The following is a 17332-nucleotide window of genomic DNA, read 5'->3' as shown; positions in this document are numbered from 1 at the left end:
AGCAGTTAAAGCAGCAGGAGCAGCATTTCCCTAGGGCTTTCAGCTTGCTCAGGCTCCAGGGCCTCATTGCTGCCTCTCCAGCGATCTGCTGGCTGGATAAGGAGGTGGAGGTCTGTTTCATGCTGCCCTGGGGCTGGAACAGCATTGCCCACGTGAGCAAGTGTGGGCACTGCCGTGCTCATGGACGTGCACATGGATGTGGGGTGCAGTGGGGTGACAGCCCCTCTCCTCCCCGCAGAGCCGTGGGGCCGAGCCGTGGGGCCCTCCCTGCTGGCCGAGCGCTGACCCTGCTCTGCTGCCAGGAAACGCCAAACCCACGTAAGATCCATCTGCCCTAAATTAGTTTATTTATTTCACAAAATAATCTGTCAGGGCTGATTGAGACCAGGCCGGAATCTGGGAAATCGTCTTCGGCCCAGTTCCTGGCTGTGCCTCCCCCGCAGGCCCAGCGGGAGCCCCAGGGGCTATTTCTGAGGTCTTTACAGCAGCACTGGGTCGTGATGACACACTGTCATGTGGCACAGGGCCCAGCCCACTGCTATCCCACACCCCAGGACCAGGAGTAGGGGGCTGGGTGCCCCACAGCACTGTTTCCCATCAGCATGTGCCCATAGAGATGCAAGGACAGCCCCAGCCCCCCAGCCCAGGCTGCAGGACACAGGCATTGAAGTGAGATGCAGCTGGACCAACACAGAGCCAAGCAGTTTAAAAAACAACAACCACAAACCATTTAGACTTCAATAAGTATAAAAATCAACACCGAAATTCCAATTGTACCAAGGCATACAAGGTTGGACACTCATGTCTACACTGCAGACATCATCACAAGGAGCTGAGTGTGATGTTCACACCAAGCGAATGGGTCCAGCAGCACAGGGCTCAGCACAGGCATGGATTCTATTGGGGCTGTGGGTGCTGAGCCCTGTGCTGCTGTAGGGCACTGGGCAGTACCAGGACTGGTCAACTTCAGTCACGCTTGCATTGACACAAATACAACAGTACCACCACGTGTCCCGTGGGCAGGAGAAGCAGGATGTGACAGCAGCTTTCACACTGGGAGGGCCGTATCGGTGTCATTGCCCCTCGGCGGGGTGGAGCAGCCCCCGGGCCACCAGCATTCCCCCAGCCCGGGGTCTCCTCTCCACGACCCCTGCTCAGCGAGGGGAAAGGGCAGCGCACGGCAGACTCTGGGCTCAGGCCCCAAGGGATGGCTGTGCTGAGCAGTCTGTGGTCTCGTACCAGCACTGCAGTACTGACAGTCCTCCGAGTAGTGATGTTGATCACAACCACCGCCTCTCTCAGATTGCAGCAGCTCCAGGGCTGAGCTCCATCCCGGGGTGATGTAGAGGGTTTTCTGTCGTGGAACCTCGAAGCTCTTTTGCATTTTTCCCTTCCACGCTGTTCCGAATGCCATAACCAAAGTATATCATAAAACCTGCAAAAGTTCATGCGATGAGACACATGGCAGGGAACGGCCTCCCCGGGCCACCAACAGACAGAAGCTGGAGAAATGAGATACCCACAAGGCTCGGGGCACCACACTGCCCTCTGGAACACCTACCCACAGCCATCCAGATGGCAAAGCGCACCCAGGTGCCGGTACTCAGCTGCACCATCAGCAGGATGTTAACAAAGATGCTGCAGAGTGGAAGGAGTGGGAGGAAAGGTACCTGCGAGAGACAAGATGTGCCACCTTAGCCATGCCCAAGGGATCTGGCTAGGTGACGGAATGCTCTGCCACCTGGGTGCTTCCATTCCAAGGGCAGTGCCTTAGAGCCGTGTCTCTGGGCTCCAGACAATACTGGGTGGTGGAAGCCCAGCAGCCAGCCCAGCAGATCCCGCACCAGCCTTGGGTGCAGAGAGGAGCAGAGCTCTTGGAGGCTGCACTCACCTTGAAGTTCAGCCGCGCATTGCTCTGTGGCTGCCTCCAAACGATGATGGTGGGGATGAGCAGAGCCACGAGGAGCAGCACCAGGACCAAGATCCAGGTAATGCTGGCCTCCTTCAGAGCCTTCACTTTGAGGGTCAGCACCACGCAGATGATCGTTACCAGCACAGCTGCAAGAGAAGAGCCCATCACCATGCTGCACAGCACGTGGCTGTATTGACCTCCCTGCCACCCTGTGGGCTGCTGGGCTGAGCCACCCCCTCCTCCTGGTCACATGCAGGTCCTCCAACACCCACCCCAAAGCACTGGGGAAGCACTTTGCCAGGAGGAGCTCATCAGCCTGGCAAGCAGAGTGAAGCCCGTGCTCAGCTGGGCTCAAACCCAGTTCTGGCGCTTCCCCAGACCTTACTGGGCTGCCCTGCTCTGCCTGCACAATGAAACCATTGATCAAAGCTCCCCAAGTCTGCAGGGACCAACACGCCCCAGCCCCTGGCACAGCAAGGAGCCAGCGATGTGGCAGGACATGCAGGAGCCGCTGCCTCCCACTCACTCACCCATGATTGAGACGCAGACGTAGACGATGCGCCCTGAGAGCGCTGTGGGAATGTCTGCAGATGGCTTGAAGAGTGCTGTAAGGGACAGGGTCTCCTTCTGTTTGGTGCCCGTGGCAGCGATGTTTGGGTTCATGACAACTCTCTCCTCCTCATTCCCGTTCAGCTCCAGCATCTCCATGGCCTTTGGGGAGTTCAGTTGCCCAGACTGGTACCTGCACACAGCAGATCTGCTCAGTGCTGCATGAACTACAGCAAAGTATGAAAAGTAAGTTCCAACCCCAGGGATACAGTAGCACCCATCGTTCCCCTCCTGCTCCCTCCAAACCCCTGCTGGGAAGCACCAGTCCCATGGATGGCACAGCTGCCCAGGGGGTGGTAGGGTCACCATCCCTGGAGGTGTTCCAGAATCATGGAAACGTGGCACTGAGGGACACAGTGATGGTCATGGTGAGGTGGGTTGGGGTTGGACTTGGAGATCTTAGCTTTTTTTTTTCCAACCTCAATGATTTTATGGTGTGCCTGGATGCCCCAAGCAGCTTTATTTCATGGCTTGAGCCGTGGCAGCAAGCCCCACGCTGTCTACAAGGTGCATCCACCCAAGGGACCGTGGTGAAGGGACACTTGGCATAAGAGGTGGCACCCACCGGAGGATGAGCACACACACAGCGACCAGGGAGTAAGCCAGCAGTGTGCCGATCGACATGAGGTCCACCAGGTCTTTCAGGTCAAGCAGGAAGGCCAACACCGCTGCAACGAGGATGGAAAGCATGAGCACAGCCCTGGGCTGCAGGGCGATTGAGAGCACGATGGCCATGAGGAGTGTCACCTGCGAGCAGCCCTGAGGTGATGGTGGCCGAGAGAGGAGTCTTGGTGCGGCTGTTGATTCTGGAGAGGAATTTGAAGAGCAGCCCGTCCTCTGCCATGGCGTAGATCACACGTGGCATGGGAAACATGGAGCCCAGCAAGCTGCCGTGGGGAGAAGTGGCTCAGAGCTGGCCAGAGGGCCAGCAGTTATGAGGGGAAGGAACTGGCTTGTGCCAGGGAAGGATGGAAGTCACACAGGGCAAAGCCTGGGACAGGTATCCCCAGCCCTGTGCCAGGCCGGGTGATGCCACAAAGAGAAGTTGGACCTACCTGGTGGAGAGTGCACAGAGCGAGCCAATGGCAACAGCATAGCGGGCGGGCTCCCAGCCCACCGCCTTGAAAGCCTCGGGCAGCGGGCTCTTCTTGTTCAGCAGGAAGTAGGGAACCATCAGCGTGAGGGCTGCAGAGACCCCGAAATAGGCCACGAAGCAGATGAGGAGGGACACAATGATGCCGATGGGGATGGAGCGCTGCGGGTTCCTGGCTTCCTCCCCTATGTGGAGGAAAGAGGCAGAGTCCGTCCCCATCCATACTTGCGGCCGTGCCCAGCCCCACACCCCAGCCTGCAGCTCCTGGTAAGTCCAGCTCTCTGCATAAGCACTGGTGTAGCAATGCAGCAATGCACCCTCGGTGCCCTCTGCCTTGAGCTTTTCTCCTTGCAGCACTGCACTCCCCACCAGAGGCTCTGCAGCCAGCGGAGGAGGCTGCAGGGAGGCACAGAGGCTGTGCAGAACAGCCTGTACCAGCAACCCGCTGAGCAGTCCTGGGGGAAGGAGAGGAAATGAAGAGGGCTCCCCGCACACCAGAGCAACTAAGTTCATGCAGAACCGACATTTTAAGAAAAAATCTAATATTGCTTGAGGCCAGGAAATAAGCAGAAGCAGCAGCAATTCCCAGCACTGGGCTCTGCAGCTGGAAGGCTCCCTGCAGCTCTGTTCTCACCACACCTCACAGGGAGCCTTTGATATGGGCAGCCGAGGCGCTTTGTGCAGTGCAGCTGGGGCCGGGCTGTTCCCACAGCAGCAGGGAGCACCGCGCTCCTCCCCGAGCAGCTCCAGCAGCTGCCCCGCTCCGGGCATTCCCTACCTGTGGTGGCGATGCAGTCGAAACCCACGAAGGCGTAGAAACACGTGGCAGCACCCATCAGGACCCCTTCCAGCTTAAAGGGGACAAACCCACCGGAGCCAAAGGCTTTTATTCTGGAAGAAGGGAGGACAGCAGCTGGGACATCAACACACAACACGGTACCAGCCTTGTGCCACGCAGCGCTAGCCAGGCTCCGTCGTGGCACACTCACTATCCTCACCTGACCTCCTCCGGCTCATCGGAGTGCGTGAGGTTGATGTAATCCTCCACCGTGAGCTGCCAGTTCTTGATGTCTCCCTTGATGCAGCCGGCGATGAAAACGAAGGCCAACACCAGCAGGTTCACCGCCGTGAAGATTTTGTTCACCAGGGCAGACTCGCTGACGCCGAAGGTCAGCAGTGCTGGGGATCAAGGGGTGAACAGGCTGCACTGCATCACCGCGGTGCCGCCGAGCCGCTCCGACACTCACCAGTGAGCAACGCGATCAGGATCAGCGCAAAGAAGTCCGGGCGCTCGGCCAGCACCCCCGGCAGGTGCAGCGTGGTCTTGTTCATGAAGAAGGTGGAGATTTGGTTGCCGATGATGTTGTCGAACGCCGCGCTCCAGGCTCGGGCCACGCTGGCTGTGCCTGGCCAACAGCAAAGCTGCTTGTCGGTCCGAGCCCTGCACACAAGTCAGAGCAGCACCAACCCCATCACGCAGCCATGCGGATCCCCAAAGCACCCAGCCTGCACCCTGCTCCCTTGCCCCGCTATGGTGCTGCTCACCGGGACGCATGCCGGCCCCACACTTCCCAGCCCCATCCGGCAGAGCCACGTACCTATCACGTAGGACAGGATGAGGTTCCAGCCGGTGGTGAAAGCCCAGATCTCACCAACCGTGACATAGCTGTAGAGGTAGGCAGAGCCGGTCTTGGGGACGCGGGCTCCAAACTCTGCATAGCAGAGCCCGGCCAGTATCGATGACAGCGCGGCCACCAGGAAGCAGAGGACGATGGACGGACCGGCCGTATCCTTGGCCACTTCCCCGGTCAGCACGTACACACCAGCACCCAGCGTGCTGCCCACTCCCAGGGCGATGAGATCCAGCGTGGAGAGGCAGCGAGCAAAGCGCGTCTCCTCGGAGCTCAGGTCCACCACGCGCCGGCGGATCAGCTTCTTCCCAAGGCTGCTCATTTTTCCCCCGAACATTTTGTCTTCTCGCTGCTCAGAAGCCCTGCAAGAGAAGTTGTTGTAACAGCGTGAAACTCAGCATCCCTCATGGAGCTGAATGCATGCAGCAATGCCACTGCCACCCCGCGGGAGCAGCAGTCCCTTGGCTGACCCATGGGCATAGAGCCCCAGGCACATCACTGGGATGGAGACCAGCAGTGCAGGGCTGCACACCCACCTGCACAACCAGGAAAGCGAGCCGGAGACAAACCCAGCACGAGTCCACAGCACAAAATGGGCTCCTTAAACACTGTGTGGTCCCAGCCCCGAGGGCCTGGGCACATCTCAGAGCTTGCCCCGCTGTCTTTGAGCAACTCCCCATCGGCCCAAACTTGACTGCTTGGCACAACCCTCCCAATGAGGTGCGTGTGGGTGTGCGCAAAAGCAAAGGCAGGGAGACCAAACGCGCTGGGCTGAGTCACACGAATGCATTTGTTCCTCCCAACATCAGCACTGCAGCCTCACTGGGGATGCATGGCCAGACACGCAGTGAGCACAGCTCGAGGCTCCCAGCACGCATCCCCTGCACGCACACAGCCCGCGCCCCAGGGCCGTGCATGGGCTCAATGTGCCGCCCCCAGCCCCACACTCAGCTATCCCCAAAAACGCTCTGGATCACAAGCACCCCATGGAGCTGCCTGTGGGGAATGGGCACAGAGTGGGAGATAAGGCTCTGGGCAGCCTGGTCTGCTGGTTGGCAACCCTGCACATAGCAGGGGGTTGAAACCAGATGATCCTTTTCAACCCAATCCTTTTCCACCCAGGCCATTCTAGGATTCTATAACTCTATTCTATGCCCACGTTGACAGAATCACGGGGCTTGGGGAGGACCTTGGGGGTCACGGAGTCCCAGCCCTAACGCAGGTTCCTCCAGCACGTTCTACAGCCGGGTCCTGGACATCCCCAGCTCAGGAGCCCCGCAGTCGCCGGGGAGCCCGTTGTGCTGCTCCGCCGCCCGCACGCTGTCGGTACGGAACTTCCTCGTCCCGTCTCTCCGCGCGGAGCGGCACAGAAAGCGCGGGAAGGCGCGGGGCAGGAAGCACGAAGAGCGCCTTAACAGCGCCGTTCGGACGGGCGGGCAGCAACCCGCACCGACATCGACGGCAGCCCGTCCTCCGCACCGCGGGGCTGACGGGAGCGGCACCCGTTGTGCTCGCAAACGCCCGGCCCGCAGCGACTCACCGGCACGGTTCGGGTCTCGCCGCGCTCCGCCCCGGCTCTGCTGTCCGCACGGTCGGGGAGCAGAGCGGCTTCTCCCGCTGCGAGCGCGCCGAGGCGATGATCCAGCCCTCCTCCCCTCCTGAGCCGGCGTCCCACCGCGCCCCGCCCCGCCCCTGCTGTCGTCGGGCTCGGAGGTGAAGCCCGCCCCGTCCATCCGTCCATCCTTCCATCCCGGCCCTGAGCGGAGCTGTGGGCACCCAACATCACGGCCAGTCCGTCCTGCCTGCACCGATCCCCCCAAAATGGCAGATTTAAAGAAGGGGGAAAAAAAAAACAAAAAGAAGACGGGACCGGGATCCCGCGATGCTGCGGAGCGCCCCGAACCCGAAGCAAAGGGGAAAAGCGGAGCGGCAGCAGTGCGGTGCTACCCCGCGGACTGCCGCGTCGGGGTGGCTGAGGTCTCCCAGAGCCCACATGCCCTGGGGCTGCTTGGGGCCGTGGGGGGTCGCCGTGGGGCACAGCTCGGTCCGGCGGGGCTCAGCCCGACGGCCACGTGCTGTGCGGGCAACGGGTGCCAGGCTGCGCGCACACCGCTCCTCTGCCGACACACGGCGGAGAAACGGGCAGCAACAGGCGGTGCGGGGACGGGGAAGAACCATCGCCGGAGAACTGCTGGGAGCTACGCCTTTTTCCTTACGGCAGCAGCGAGGCACCCGGCAGCCCTCCCTCCCCCCCCCCCCCCCCGACCCGGAAAGCTCTCCTGATGCAATCGGGCACTGCTATGTCGTTCGTTCAGCAGCGCTGCTAGAACGCGGCCAGCCCCCCCATGCAGGGCGCCGAGCTCCCGGGGGGGCTCGCAGCAGGGCAGGGTGTTGCGGGTCCCGGCCCATCCGCCCCACCTCGCCCCGGAGGTTGGGGAAACAAAAGGCTGCTCTCGGAAAAAAAACCCGTGAGCTCAACGCGATGGAACGGCGAGGCGGCATTTTGGATGTGACGCAGGCGGTGACCTCGCTCTTCCCGCTCAGACGAATGAATGAACTGCGCCCTCCGCCCCCCCACGCCGCTCCCGTAAGAAAGGAAACGGACTCACGCTGTCGGTACGGTCGCCCCGTGCAGCCTCACTACCGGCACCCGCCGTGCTTCCTGCCCCTCCCTTCCCCCCCCCCCCCCGGGCTGCCACAGCCAACGTGGCGCGGCCACGCTTAAGCCGTGCTCCCTTCGGTGCGCGGGCAGCGGCTCTGCGGGGGCTGCAATGGGGCGGCGGCGGGGCAGCCCCGGCACGGCGCTGTGGGGAAATGCCCGGCCCCTGAAATACCCACACAGAACCGGGCTGACGCCACTGGGACTCGCCTGTTGCAAGAAATCGTTCTACGACAGCAGCCCTCCGGATGATGCTTTGGGGCACGGAGCAGGACGGCCCGCCCGCTTGTTTCCGCACCTCCCGTACGGCTCCCGTTCATCCTCACGGTGCCTCATCTCATCCAATGCAGGGCCCTGGACCAGCCTGGGGGTGCAGAGCGAGCCAAGCACGAGTCCCAACAGGAGCTGCAGGAAGGCAGGCAGCAGCAGCAGCGCTTGCTTAGCCAGCACGATGTGGGAGTGCAGGCAGCTCCAGGCCAGAAAGGGAGACAAAAGCTCTGCAGAAGCAGCCCTAAATCAGCCCTTGGAGCCCCATCACCTCCCACGAGCAAAGCAGAGGTGGGAGGCAGAGGACAGCATCCCCAGCAGCTGTCCCATGAGCGAAGGGACACAGCCACCCCAGGAAGGGACAGGGGCTGCCTGTGACACTCAGGGGCGGCCAAAAACAGCAGCCTGAGACAAGAGGGGAGCAGGAGCACACCGACCTGCCCTGCCCAACCCCAGGGTGCTGCCAGCACAACGCAGCAGGGCTCTGCAGGGCCTCACTCAGATGCCATGCAGTCAGATGAGGCACCCACGCCAACCTACCACAGGTAGAAAGCAGCATGGCAGGGCTTGCAAGCAGTGCTTCCCGCACCCGCAGGCAGGAATGAGGAAGAGCTGAGCCCCATGTTCTACTTCCGTGCCCAACACACAAACCACCAGCTAAACTGGTAAGAAGCAGCTAACAGCCACAGAAGCCAAATGTGCCATCAGAAAGAACTGACTCTTCTCGCCTCCAGCAAGAACAAGGTTAAGGCAGAAACCTCCTCACACAGCTGCCTCTCACTGCCATGGTGTCACCAGCACATGTCCAAGTATCCTTCTCAGACGTACCTGGACTTGTCCAGAAAGGTCTGCATGCAGCCAGGCTGTGCTTCAGTCCACCATCACCAACCACCTCCTCCTTGCATGCAGCAGACCCAGATCTGGCCTGGTAAGAAGTCTGAGAAAGAGCTCCTTTCTGCCCAGCCCCTTGGAGAAGAGCAGGCAGCACAGAGCACTGGCCCTCCAAGAGCAGACAGCAAGCGCACTGCAAGAAAAGACATTTTTATTTGGAATACAAGGAGTTAAAAACATCCATTTGTGTAAGTGCTCCATAAATATCACTGGCCCAGCAGCTCAGGTGCCTGGACAGGTCTGTGCCATCTGTCCCATGTGTTGGGGGAAGCTGTCAGTTTCTCTCCCAGATGCTGTTCTTATCCTCTGCAGCATCTTCTGGACAGATTCCTGGGGAACAAGAGCAGCATTCCCAGCACTCAGGCCGCAAGCTTTGTCCCTTCCACCCAGCAGCCCTTGGTGACTTTGATACCCAGCAAGGGATCACCAGAGCATCCCTGCAACCTGCACAGAAACGAGGGCTCACCCAGCAAGAGGACGTACCTGCTGCTCTGAGCTGAGCCTGCAAGGAGGAGATTGTCTGACAATAGGCTTCACACTGGGCAGTCTTATCAGCTGGGGGAAGGAGGCAAGTCAGTGCATTAAGCATTAAGCCCGAACACCTCACCCTCAGAACTCTTAGGGCAGTAGCAGAGCTCCTGTTCCACCCCCAAAGCAGCCAGCACCACATACCTAGCTCCCCTTTCACTTGTTCCAGCTCTTTCTTCATGTGCTCCAGCTCCTGGGACAGCTGGCAACCTGCAGGCTGGCAAGGGCAGGGTGTCAGGGGATGCAGTGACCCATGCAGCAGCCCAGCCCCAGCACAGGTTCTCCTGACCGCATACTGGGACACATCCAAAATGTCAGGATGTATAAAAGTGACCGTGATACAAGCCATATGGGGGTGAATGTCTCAAAAGTCCCTTAGAAATTAACTGAGCAGAAGCCTGCAGTGCCCTGAGCACCAGAGAGGATGTAAAGCGTGAAGCAAAATGCACGAGGCCTTGTGTAAACAGCAGGGAAAGGCTCAGGTGCCAGCTCAGAAATTGGCAGCCCCGGGCACTCCACTGCCTGCCACCTCTTCAGCCCAAGCCCCAGGGTGCATTGAGTTCATGGGGCAGCACACAGCTGGCTCTTACCTGGGCAGCACAGGCTGCCTCCCCACAGCCAGGGTGCAGTGCACTGAGATAAGGGGACCCCACACACACCCACGTCTGGTCGGCTTTATCTGTAAAAAGAGTTTTCACTAGAAATGTAACTGCCACAGCCTCCAGCCTCTGTTCAGTCAGGACATAGAGCTGCTCCAGACAAGCTGCACAGGAGAACAAAAGGCCTTTGAGCCCCTCCAGCCCCACAGCTGCTGCTGGCCTGGCCTGTTCAGGTGCTGCCTACAGTGGGGAGAAGCGGCTCCCACAAGGGTGCAAGGAGCAGCCAGCACAGGGGGACACAGAGCTACAGGAAGAGTAACACTCCCCAACATGAGGCTGCCAGCTGCCCTGAATGGCTGCCCCTCTCCTTACGCCCCAGGCAAAAGGCATAAAATCCAACAGAATCCAATACATAAATGCAGATTCTTCCCATTACAGCATGATCACAGGCAGCTGGTTTGCAGCTGGCCTTCAGCAGCAAGGAGAAATAGTCACAGAACAGTTTGGGTTGAAAGGGACCTTAAACATCACCCAGTTCCACCCTTTTTCATGGACAGGTTTGTCACCCACCATCAGGCTGCCCAGGACCCCATCAAACTTGGCCAGGAAAGCTTCAGGGACAGGCTGAGCCCAGCAGGCTGCAGGCAAAGCGCTGCATTCCTGCGTGGGACCAAGCCTCTGTTCTGCTCACCCACTCCTATGGCAATCCATGCTGAAAACAGCCATTCTTTGTTCTCACCATTTTCCATCAGGTCTCGGGTCCTATTGCACACCGGTTCCTGAGGAGGCGATTCTGAAGCACGACCAGGGAGACAAAAATGAAGAGCATCAGGCACTGCTCAGAGAACGCCCAGACAGCAGGCAGAAACCCTGTCCTGCGAATGACCTAGAGCAGCAGATTTATTCAGGCGCTTTCTTAGTGCCTCTCCAGGGAAAGGAACTCCATGCAGCCTCGCTGCTCTGTTTCAATGCTTCACCCGAGCCCACGCACACACTGCCCCCTCCTGTCCTCAGTCAGGACCAGCCTTGGACTCTGAAGCCGAGACCCGAATAACCTCCCCAAAAGGAGCTCCTCTCCTCCCTGCTACAACGCTGGAACCTCGAAGGCTTCTGCCCAGCCCACTCCCCCTTTACCTAGGTAAGTGTGCTTGGAGGAAGCCACTTTTCCCGCTGGCTGCAATCGGGAGCGAGAAGCCACGGTAGGAATCGCGGTGGGAAGCCTCCGAGGGGGCTGTCTGCGGCCCCCAGCCTTGCCAGCAGCTACGGAAGAGGAACATCAGGTCCAGGGACTGCAGGGACCGCAGGGACAGCCGCAAGCCAGCCACACCGCGCCCCTCCTCGGTCAGCTCAGGGCTCTGCCAGGCCCAGCAGCACCAGCACCCGACACCCACGGGCCCATAAGAGATACTGAGCCAACAGAGCACCGAGCAGCGCCAGCACAGCACTCACAGCACAGCCTCGAGCCCTGGGCTCCTACTTGCACTGCTGCCACGGACTCCCCACTCCCCACTCTCCGTGCTGCAGCCCAGGCCTTCCCTCTTCTCCCTTCTCGATGCAGCATCGACCCTCCAAGATCCCCCATCACTGCACAATTACTTTCTGCCGCTTTGTCCCGGTGCGGAGCCTTGGGCCCGGTGGACGGCAGTGCCAGCTGCGAGGCCCCGTTGGTGGGATGCCGTAGCCTGGACCTGGCAGCCGGCATCGCCTTCAGCTTGGCACCTGCGGGGGAAGGGAGAAGAGCGGCTGTGCTGCAACCTTACGGCAAAGCGGGCACCGCCCTCGGGGCTCGGCTCACCTGGGGGCACGGGCAGCTCGGTAGCGGGGGCACCGGGCCCTTTGCCAGCCCCTCGTGGCTCCAGCCCCGCAGATACCCGCCGGGCCAGGGACGGCTTTCCAGCAGCGCGGCCCGGGGAGCGGGCAGGGAGCCGGCCGGGGGGGAACCGCCCGACCCTGCGGGGCTGCGGGCGGGCCGGGCGGGAGCATCCCGAGGCACGGGGCAAAACGAGGCGCCGCGGAGCCCCGCGAGAGCGGCTGAGGAAGGCGGATCCGGGTGGGCTGCCCGCGGCGGGGAGCGGCGAGGACTCGAGGGGCGTGGAGGTGACGAGACCGGCGGAGGGCGACCACGGCACGCCGATATCCGCCGGGTCGGGAGAAGGACCGGGAGCGGCGGCGGAGCCCGCGAGCAGGCGGGCGGCGATGGTGCGGCACTCATCCTCGAAGAAACTGCGGTAAAACGGGGAGAGCGCAGAGCCGCCAGCCCCATCCCGCAGCAGGTCGGGGCAGTTCGGAGAGCCGCGCCGCAGCGCCGGCCGCCCCGCCCGCGACATCGCGCCTCCCCGCCGCTTCCGCCGCACGAGCGCCCCCTGGCGGCGGGAAGGCCGCCCGTGCTTCTCCGCTGCTCAGCGCCCCCTGCCGCGCGGGAGGCCCTCCCGCTGCCCCGCCCCGCCCCCCCCCACCCGCCCCGCTGCACGCAGGACGAGGCGGAGACTTGGCTTCACAGTGGTTTAATGCGAACGGAACCGGGAGGGTACAGTGGACAGAGTGGGACAACCGGCTGGGGGCTGCCCCGCAGCGGGACGCGCAGGACGAGGGGACCCTCCCTCCAAGCAGGGGCCGATGGGGACAAAGGACTTCCAGCAGCCACGCGGTCCCCGAGCAGCTCCATCCTGGCTTCGGCCCCTTCTCATCTCTCAGCCGCACCCCTCACTCTCAGCATCAGGCCGTCAGAACACCCAGGGGACACTACGGAGGCCGTAGGGGTGAGCACGGCAGGGAGCCTGGCAGGAACGGGGGACAGCCGCCATGGGTCTGGGCTCTGAGAGAGGCTCTACGCATGCCGCAACCTGAAGGAGTGCCCACAAAGCTGCCAGCATTGACCTGAGGAGTCCCTGAGCCTCACACCATACAGCCATGACAGCCAGAGGGGTCTCCAAAGGACAGTTCTGGTGCAGCAAGTTGCTCGCAAGCCCTGGACGGTTCCCTGATCAGCCTTGTACCTTGCACGCTGTCGCTGTCTAGTTCATTGCAAAACGGAGAAAAGACAAAAATCCCTCAGTCCTTATCCTGTTCCATGCCAACTGATTAACCCAGAACTGAACCCAGCAGCTCCCGCTGTCCCTTAGTGGAGAGGTGGTGCCACCCTCACGCTGGGCTCCTCCTGCAGCAGCCAGCTGCTGTCACCTGTCACCACCGCTGCACCACAGCCACGGCCACCTCCTGCTCCTCAGCCAGACCCAGCTCCCCCTTCTGCAGCTGGGGCACAGGAGGAGGTCACCACAGCTCAGCTGAACTAAAAACGTCAATGCATTTTTAAAGCTCGAGCCAACACTGCGAGAGGCCAGGCTTGCCCGGCTTCCACACAGCGACCTGCTCACACACAGCACCAGGAGAGCAAACGTCGTGGGAACCCCCTGAGCTGCCTGCAGCAAGCGAGAAAGGAGAGGGGCTGACACTACCACAGCACACGGGTCTGTAATGCAGGAGGCTGAGCGCAGGGTTGGAGTAAATCTTGGGCCTCTGCACTTCCAGACAGTGAAGAATGGGGGTTTCATGCAGGGTGAATGGGGTGGACGAGGGACCAAAACACCCAGGCACCTACTCACTGTTTTGGATAAGCCTTACTAAAACTCTAATACCTGATGCAATCACTGACCAACATGACAATTGCTATTCTTCAGAGTCTCCTGCAGAGAAGCTTGGGCTGCATGGACAGGGGAGTGAAGGTCATCTCATACCTTTCTGTACAGGGAGAGAGGCAGCTCCTACACCATAATGCCACAAGCAAGTTCCTGCTCCACACCTATCCACACCTGCCGTTAGGTGTGGGACAACACATTCACTTGCATAAATCTTCATACCTTTAGGCCAAGACCACAGCCCAGAAGAACAAGCTGCTGCCAGTTACAAAAGAGGAAAATACTGAACAAACTGGGAGGTTCAAGAGAGGAAAAGCTGGTTCAGAGAAGACAGATTTAGTGTAAAAATAAATGTCATTTTTGCAGGAGGGAGGGTGGAATGGAGGAAGACAGTGCCAGGTGCTCCTACTGGCGCACTTTCCCTGGGACGTAATTCCTATCAATAGTCTCCTCTTGCAGGAACATGTGTAAGCAGCGCTCGTTCTGTGCCAGCGGGTGCCCAGCAATTCTAGAAGAAAACCAGAGGTAGAGGTCAGCAGAGGCACCACCGAGACCCCATGCACACACTTTCTGTAGGCAGTGAGCGAGGCACAGCTCTCCGCTCACGGGCAGCCAGCAGCTCCCAGCACAGCCACGCTGGCCTCAGTCCAAGGCCACTGAGTCAGTGTGCAACAGGGCCAGAAAGATGCTCAGCAGAGAGTTCCCCACCACAGCAGGAGGTCAGGAGCATCCTGAGCCAACACTGCCCAGCAGATCTCTGTAACAGAACTGTTCTGCTAAGATTTGCTTCACTCTCAAAACACAACCTACACGGGGGCTTCAGACCTATGGTTTCATTACCTGGAAGCAGACAACATCCTTTAGCATGACACTAGCATATCTAGATTCCTTTTTGGTCAACTCACAACCCTCTTCTACCAGCAGCAGCTGGGAGAACAAGCAGGCAGCAAGCCCAGGGCATCAAGCTTACTTGTTAATAAACTGTTCTAATCCCTGTCTCCGCTCCTCAATGAAGGACTCCTCAAAGATGCCCTCGTCTCCTCGGAACGGAAGCTGTCGTTTCAAAGCTTTTCCAGGCAGCGGTGGCACTACAATCTGAAAGCAAAGAATCACTCCTGTCAGCAGAACTGCCATCTGAGAGAGGGCATCCTTCATCATTTGACACTCCTCACACGGCCAGAAATCCAGCCCGGGTGGCTGCCCACCACAGCCTCTCCTCTGGACAAAATTATTGCTACAGCTGCTCTCATACAGCTCACTTGCAGGAACAGGCATGTCTGAGCAAGACCTCACCTTACTGTCTCGCTCCAGCTCATTCTTCAGCCATTCAAAGTCACTGTATCGTCTCCTCACACACGACTCCTTCAATTTGAAGATTGGGAGGTTTGTCTGCAATAAAGAGAAACAGTTAATTTGCAGGGCGCTTCAGAAGCAAGACAGTATTTCAACAAGCAATTGAAACCCAAAACTGCATTCAAAAAACCAGGCCCCTCCAAGAGGGACGCGTCACAAGAACACCCAGCTTCGTTATTCAGGACAGAACATAAGCACCAAAGCCCTTCACAATCAAGAAAGCACTTGCTAGGCTACTTGGAGCCAGCCATTCCCTCCCCCTCAAGTTACTATTTCAGGAACACCCTCCGCACCCAGGGGCACACAGTGCTTACAGTACAGACAAGGCTGATTGTTTTTTTCCTCCCGAGTTCACTCCATTTTGAGGTGATCTACAAGACAGCTTCGCAGCCAAAAGATCCGATCAACAGCAGTGTTTCCATGGAAGAAAAAAGGGAGGAAATCTTGTCCCTGCAACTAACTGCCCAAGGCCAAACCTTGTGCTACAGTCTCCTCTGAAAAGACTGCCAGTCCCAGCAGATGAGCAGCTTTCTCCTATTTGCCCCGTGCCGCTGGAGGAACCTGCAGCAGCTCCCCTTCCTTCTTCCTGACTCCAAGAGCCTGAAGACTGACAGCTCCTCAAACTTCACCTTTGCACTATCAATACATTCTGAATCATCATGGGAGCGGAGGCAGCGCAACCTCCTGACACGCAGCACCCAGACACACACAGGTACTGCTGCAACAGCAGCTAACAGCTAACTACATACAGACCAGGCCCTGAGCAACCTCGTCAAGCTGGGAATTTTCCTGTCCATCACAGAGGAGTTGGACCAGATGACCCTTAAGGGTCCCTTCCAACTCAAACGATTCTATGATATCCCGATCAGCTCTGCAGAATGAAACTGCTTTCAAAGCATCTCTGCACGAACCGCTTTCAGCCAAAGATCTGCTCGCTGCCATCTCTCTAGCAGGAATACCCAGAATTAAGGCGAAATAAACAAACACCCAATTCTTCTGAAAGGCGCTCGGCAGTCAAACCACGCTGTGACAGAAGGCAACGCCGGCACCACAGCAGCCCAGAGGGAGCGCGTTTCAATCCTACGAACTCCAGCTCCCAGCGCACGGCTGTGAGGAGAAAGGCCTTCGTAGGACCGCAACCCCCGGCCCAGGCCGCGCTCACGCCCTGCTGGGCCGCCCCCCGCCCGCCCAGGCCCCCGCGAGGGCCGCACCCTCATGCGGAGCTCGTAGCTGGTGTATCTGGCGCGGCCCATGCCCACGGTCTGCGGGTTGAAGATGTCGATCTCCAGGAAGTTGCTGGGCGGCCCGTACGCGTCCGTCAGGTCCTGCGGCTTGGCGTTCAGACGCCGGGTGTCCGCCACCGCCGCCTCCGACATGGTGGTGCCGCCGCCGCCGCCGCCGCCCCGCCCGGCTCGGCCCGGCCGCTGCCGCAGCCCGCGTTGCCCCGCCCGCGCGTAACGCCCCGCCGCCCGCCCGCCGCCTGCATAACGCAGGGTTTATCCAGAGTACCGGGCGGCCGAGGCCACCCTACTCGTGCGAATTGAGACGTCACTCGCATGGCGCCTGCATAACGAGAGTAAGTATTCATATCACAGGGCGCAGACGATCACAACCCCAGAATCTGTATGCTCGCCGGGGCCCCGGAACCTGATTAATACAACGAACGCGTTCGGGCCCATCGCGCTTTGAGCGCCGCTCCCGTCCCGACGCCGTGCTCCCATCCCTGGCGGGGTGGTGTCAGAACGAAACCATCTCCTCACGAGACACACAAGGCCCACGAAAGGGGCACAAAGTGGGTGAGGGCTCGGTTATGTAAGCGGGGCCGCCGCGGCGCCCGCTGGGAGCTGTAGGCGCGCTGCCGCACCGCCTGCCACGCTCTCTCGTCGGAGCCACGCCTCCATCTCCCCGCCCCTCCGGCGCGGTGCTCACCGGGAGTTGTAGTCCGCCTCCCGCTCTCGGCCACGCGCCGCTGTCCCGCCAGGACTACATTTCCCAGCGTGCCCCTCGCGCGCACGCGCACCGCGCGTTGCTGCTCCCTGGTAAACAGAGCGGCGCGGCGGTGGCGGCGGAGGGTTTGGGGTTGACAAAGGGGCCGTGGGCCGAGCCCATGCGCCGCCGCGGAGCGCGTCAGGCCCGGCGGGGCGCGGTGCGGCGG

The 17332-nt window shown here is 60.2% G+C and overlaps 3 protein-coding genes across 5 annotated transcripts; all 3 read right to left on the bottom strand.

The window, feature by feature from the left end:
- Positions 1–324: 324 nt before the first annotated feature.
- On the bottom strand, positions 325–9091 carry SLC7A3 (solute carrier family 7 member 3). 3 transcript variants are annotated; one of them, XM_042825424.1, is made up of 12 exons: positions 9000–9091; positions 5213–5607; positions 4862–5020; positions 4613–4793; positions 4393–4505; positions 3577–3799; positions 3269–3408; positions 3087–3189; positions 2443–2654; positions 1892–2058; positions 1562–1670; positions 325–1435 (listed from the first exon to the last, which is right to left on the bottom strand). In XM_042825424.1, the coding sequence occupies exons 1-12, from the start codon at positions 9023–9025 to the stop codon at positions 1299–1301; spliced, it is 1965 nt and encodes a 654-aa protein (XP_042681358.1). In that variant the 5' UTR covers positions 9026–9091; the 3' UTR covers positions 325–1298. The 3 variants fall into 3 exon arrangements, with proteins under 3 accessions (XP_042681358.1, XP_042681359.1, XP_042681360.1); XM_042825425.1 differs by lacking the exon at positions 9000–9091 and adding an exon at positions 7855–7895; XM_042825426.1 differs by lacking the exon at positions 9000–9091 and adding an exon at positions 6786–6861.
- Positions 9092–9196: 105 nt separating this feature from the next.
- LOC122163842 (translation initiation factor IF-2-like) lies at positions 9197–12516 on the bottom strand. The gene is made up of 8 exons (XM_042825366.1): positions 11985–12516; positions 11786–11908; positions 11324–11449; positions 10929–10982; positions 10181–10269; positions 9735–9807; positions 9546–9617; positions 9197–9392 (listed from the first exon to the last, which is right to left on the bottom strand). The coding sequence occupies exons 1-8, from the start codon at positions 12514–12516 to the stop codon at positions 9337–9339; spliced, it is 1125 nt and encodes a 374-aa protein (XP_042681300.1). The 3' UTR covers positions 9197–9336.
- Positions 12517–12677: 161 nt separating this feature from the next.
- Positions 12678–16573, bottom strand: SNX12 (sorting nexin 12). Its single transcript, XM_042825064.1, has 4 exons — positions 16389–16573; positions 15118–15213; positions 14795–14919; positions 12678–14332 (listed from the first exon to the last, which is right to left on the bottom strand). Exons 1-4 carry the CDS (start codon positions 16551–16553, stop codon positions 14230–14232), a joined length of 489 nt encoding a protein of 162 aa, XP_042680998.1. The 5' UTR covers positions 16554–16573; the 3' UTR covers positions 12678–14229.
- Positions 16574–17332: the final 759 nt, after the last annotated feature.

The sequence above is a fragment of the Centrocercus urophasianus genome, unplaced genomic scaffold (genome assembly GCF_019232065.1).
Source record: "Centrocercus urophasianus isolate 14NV4802_14NV808 unplaced genomic scaffold, USGS_Curo_1.0 seq_24, whole genome shotgun sequence".
Lineage (NCBI taxonomy): Eukaryota > Metazoa > Chordata > Aves > Galliformes > Phasianidae > Centrocercus > Centrocercus urophasianus.
This window is presented reverse-complemented; position numbering and strand designations above follow the sequence as displayed.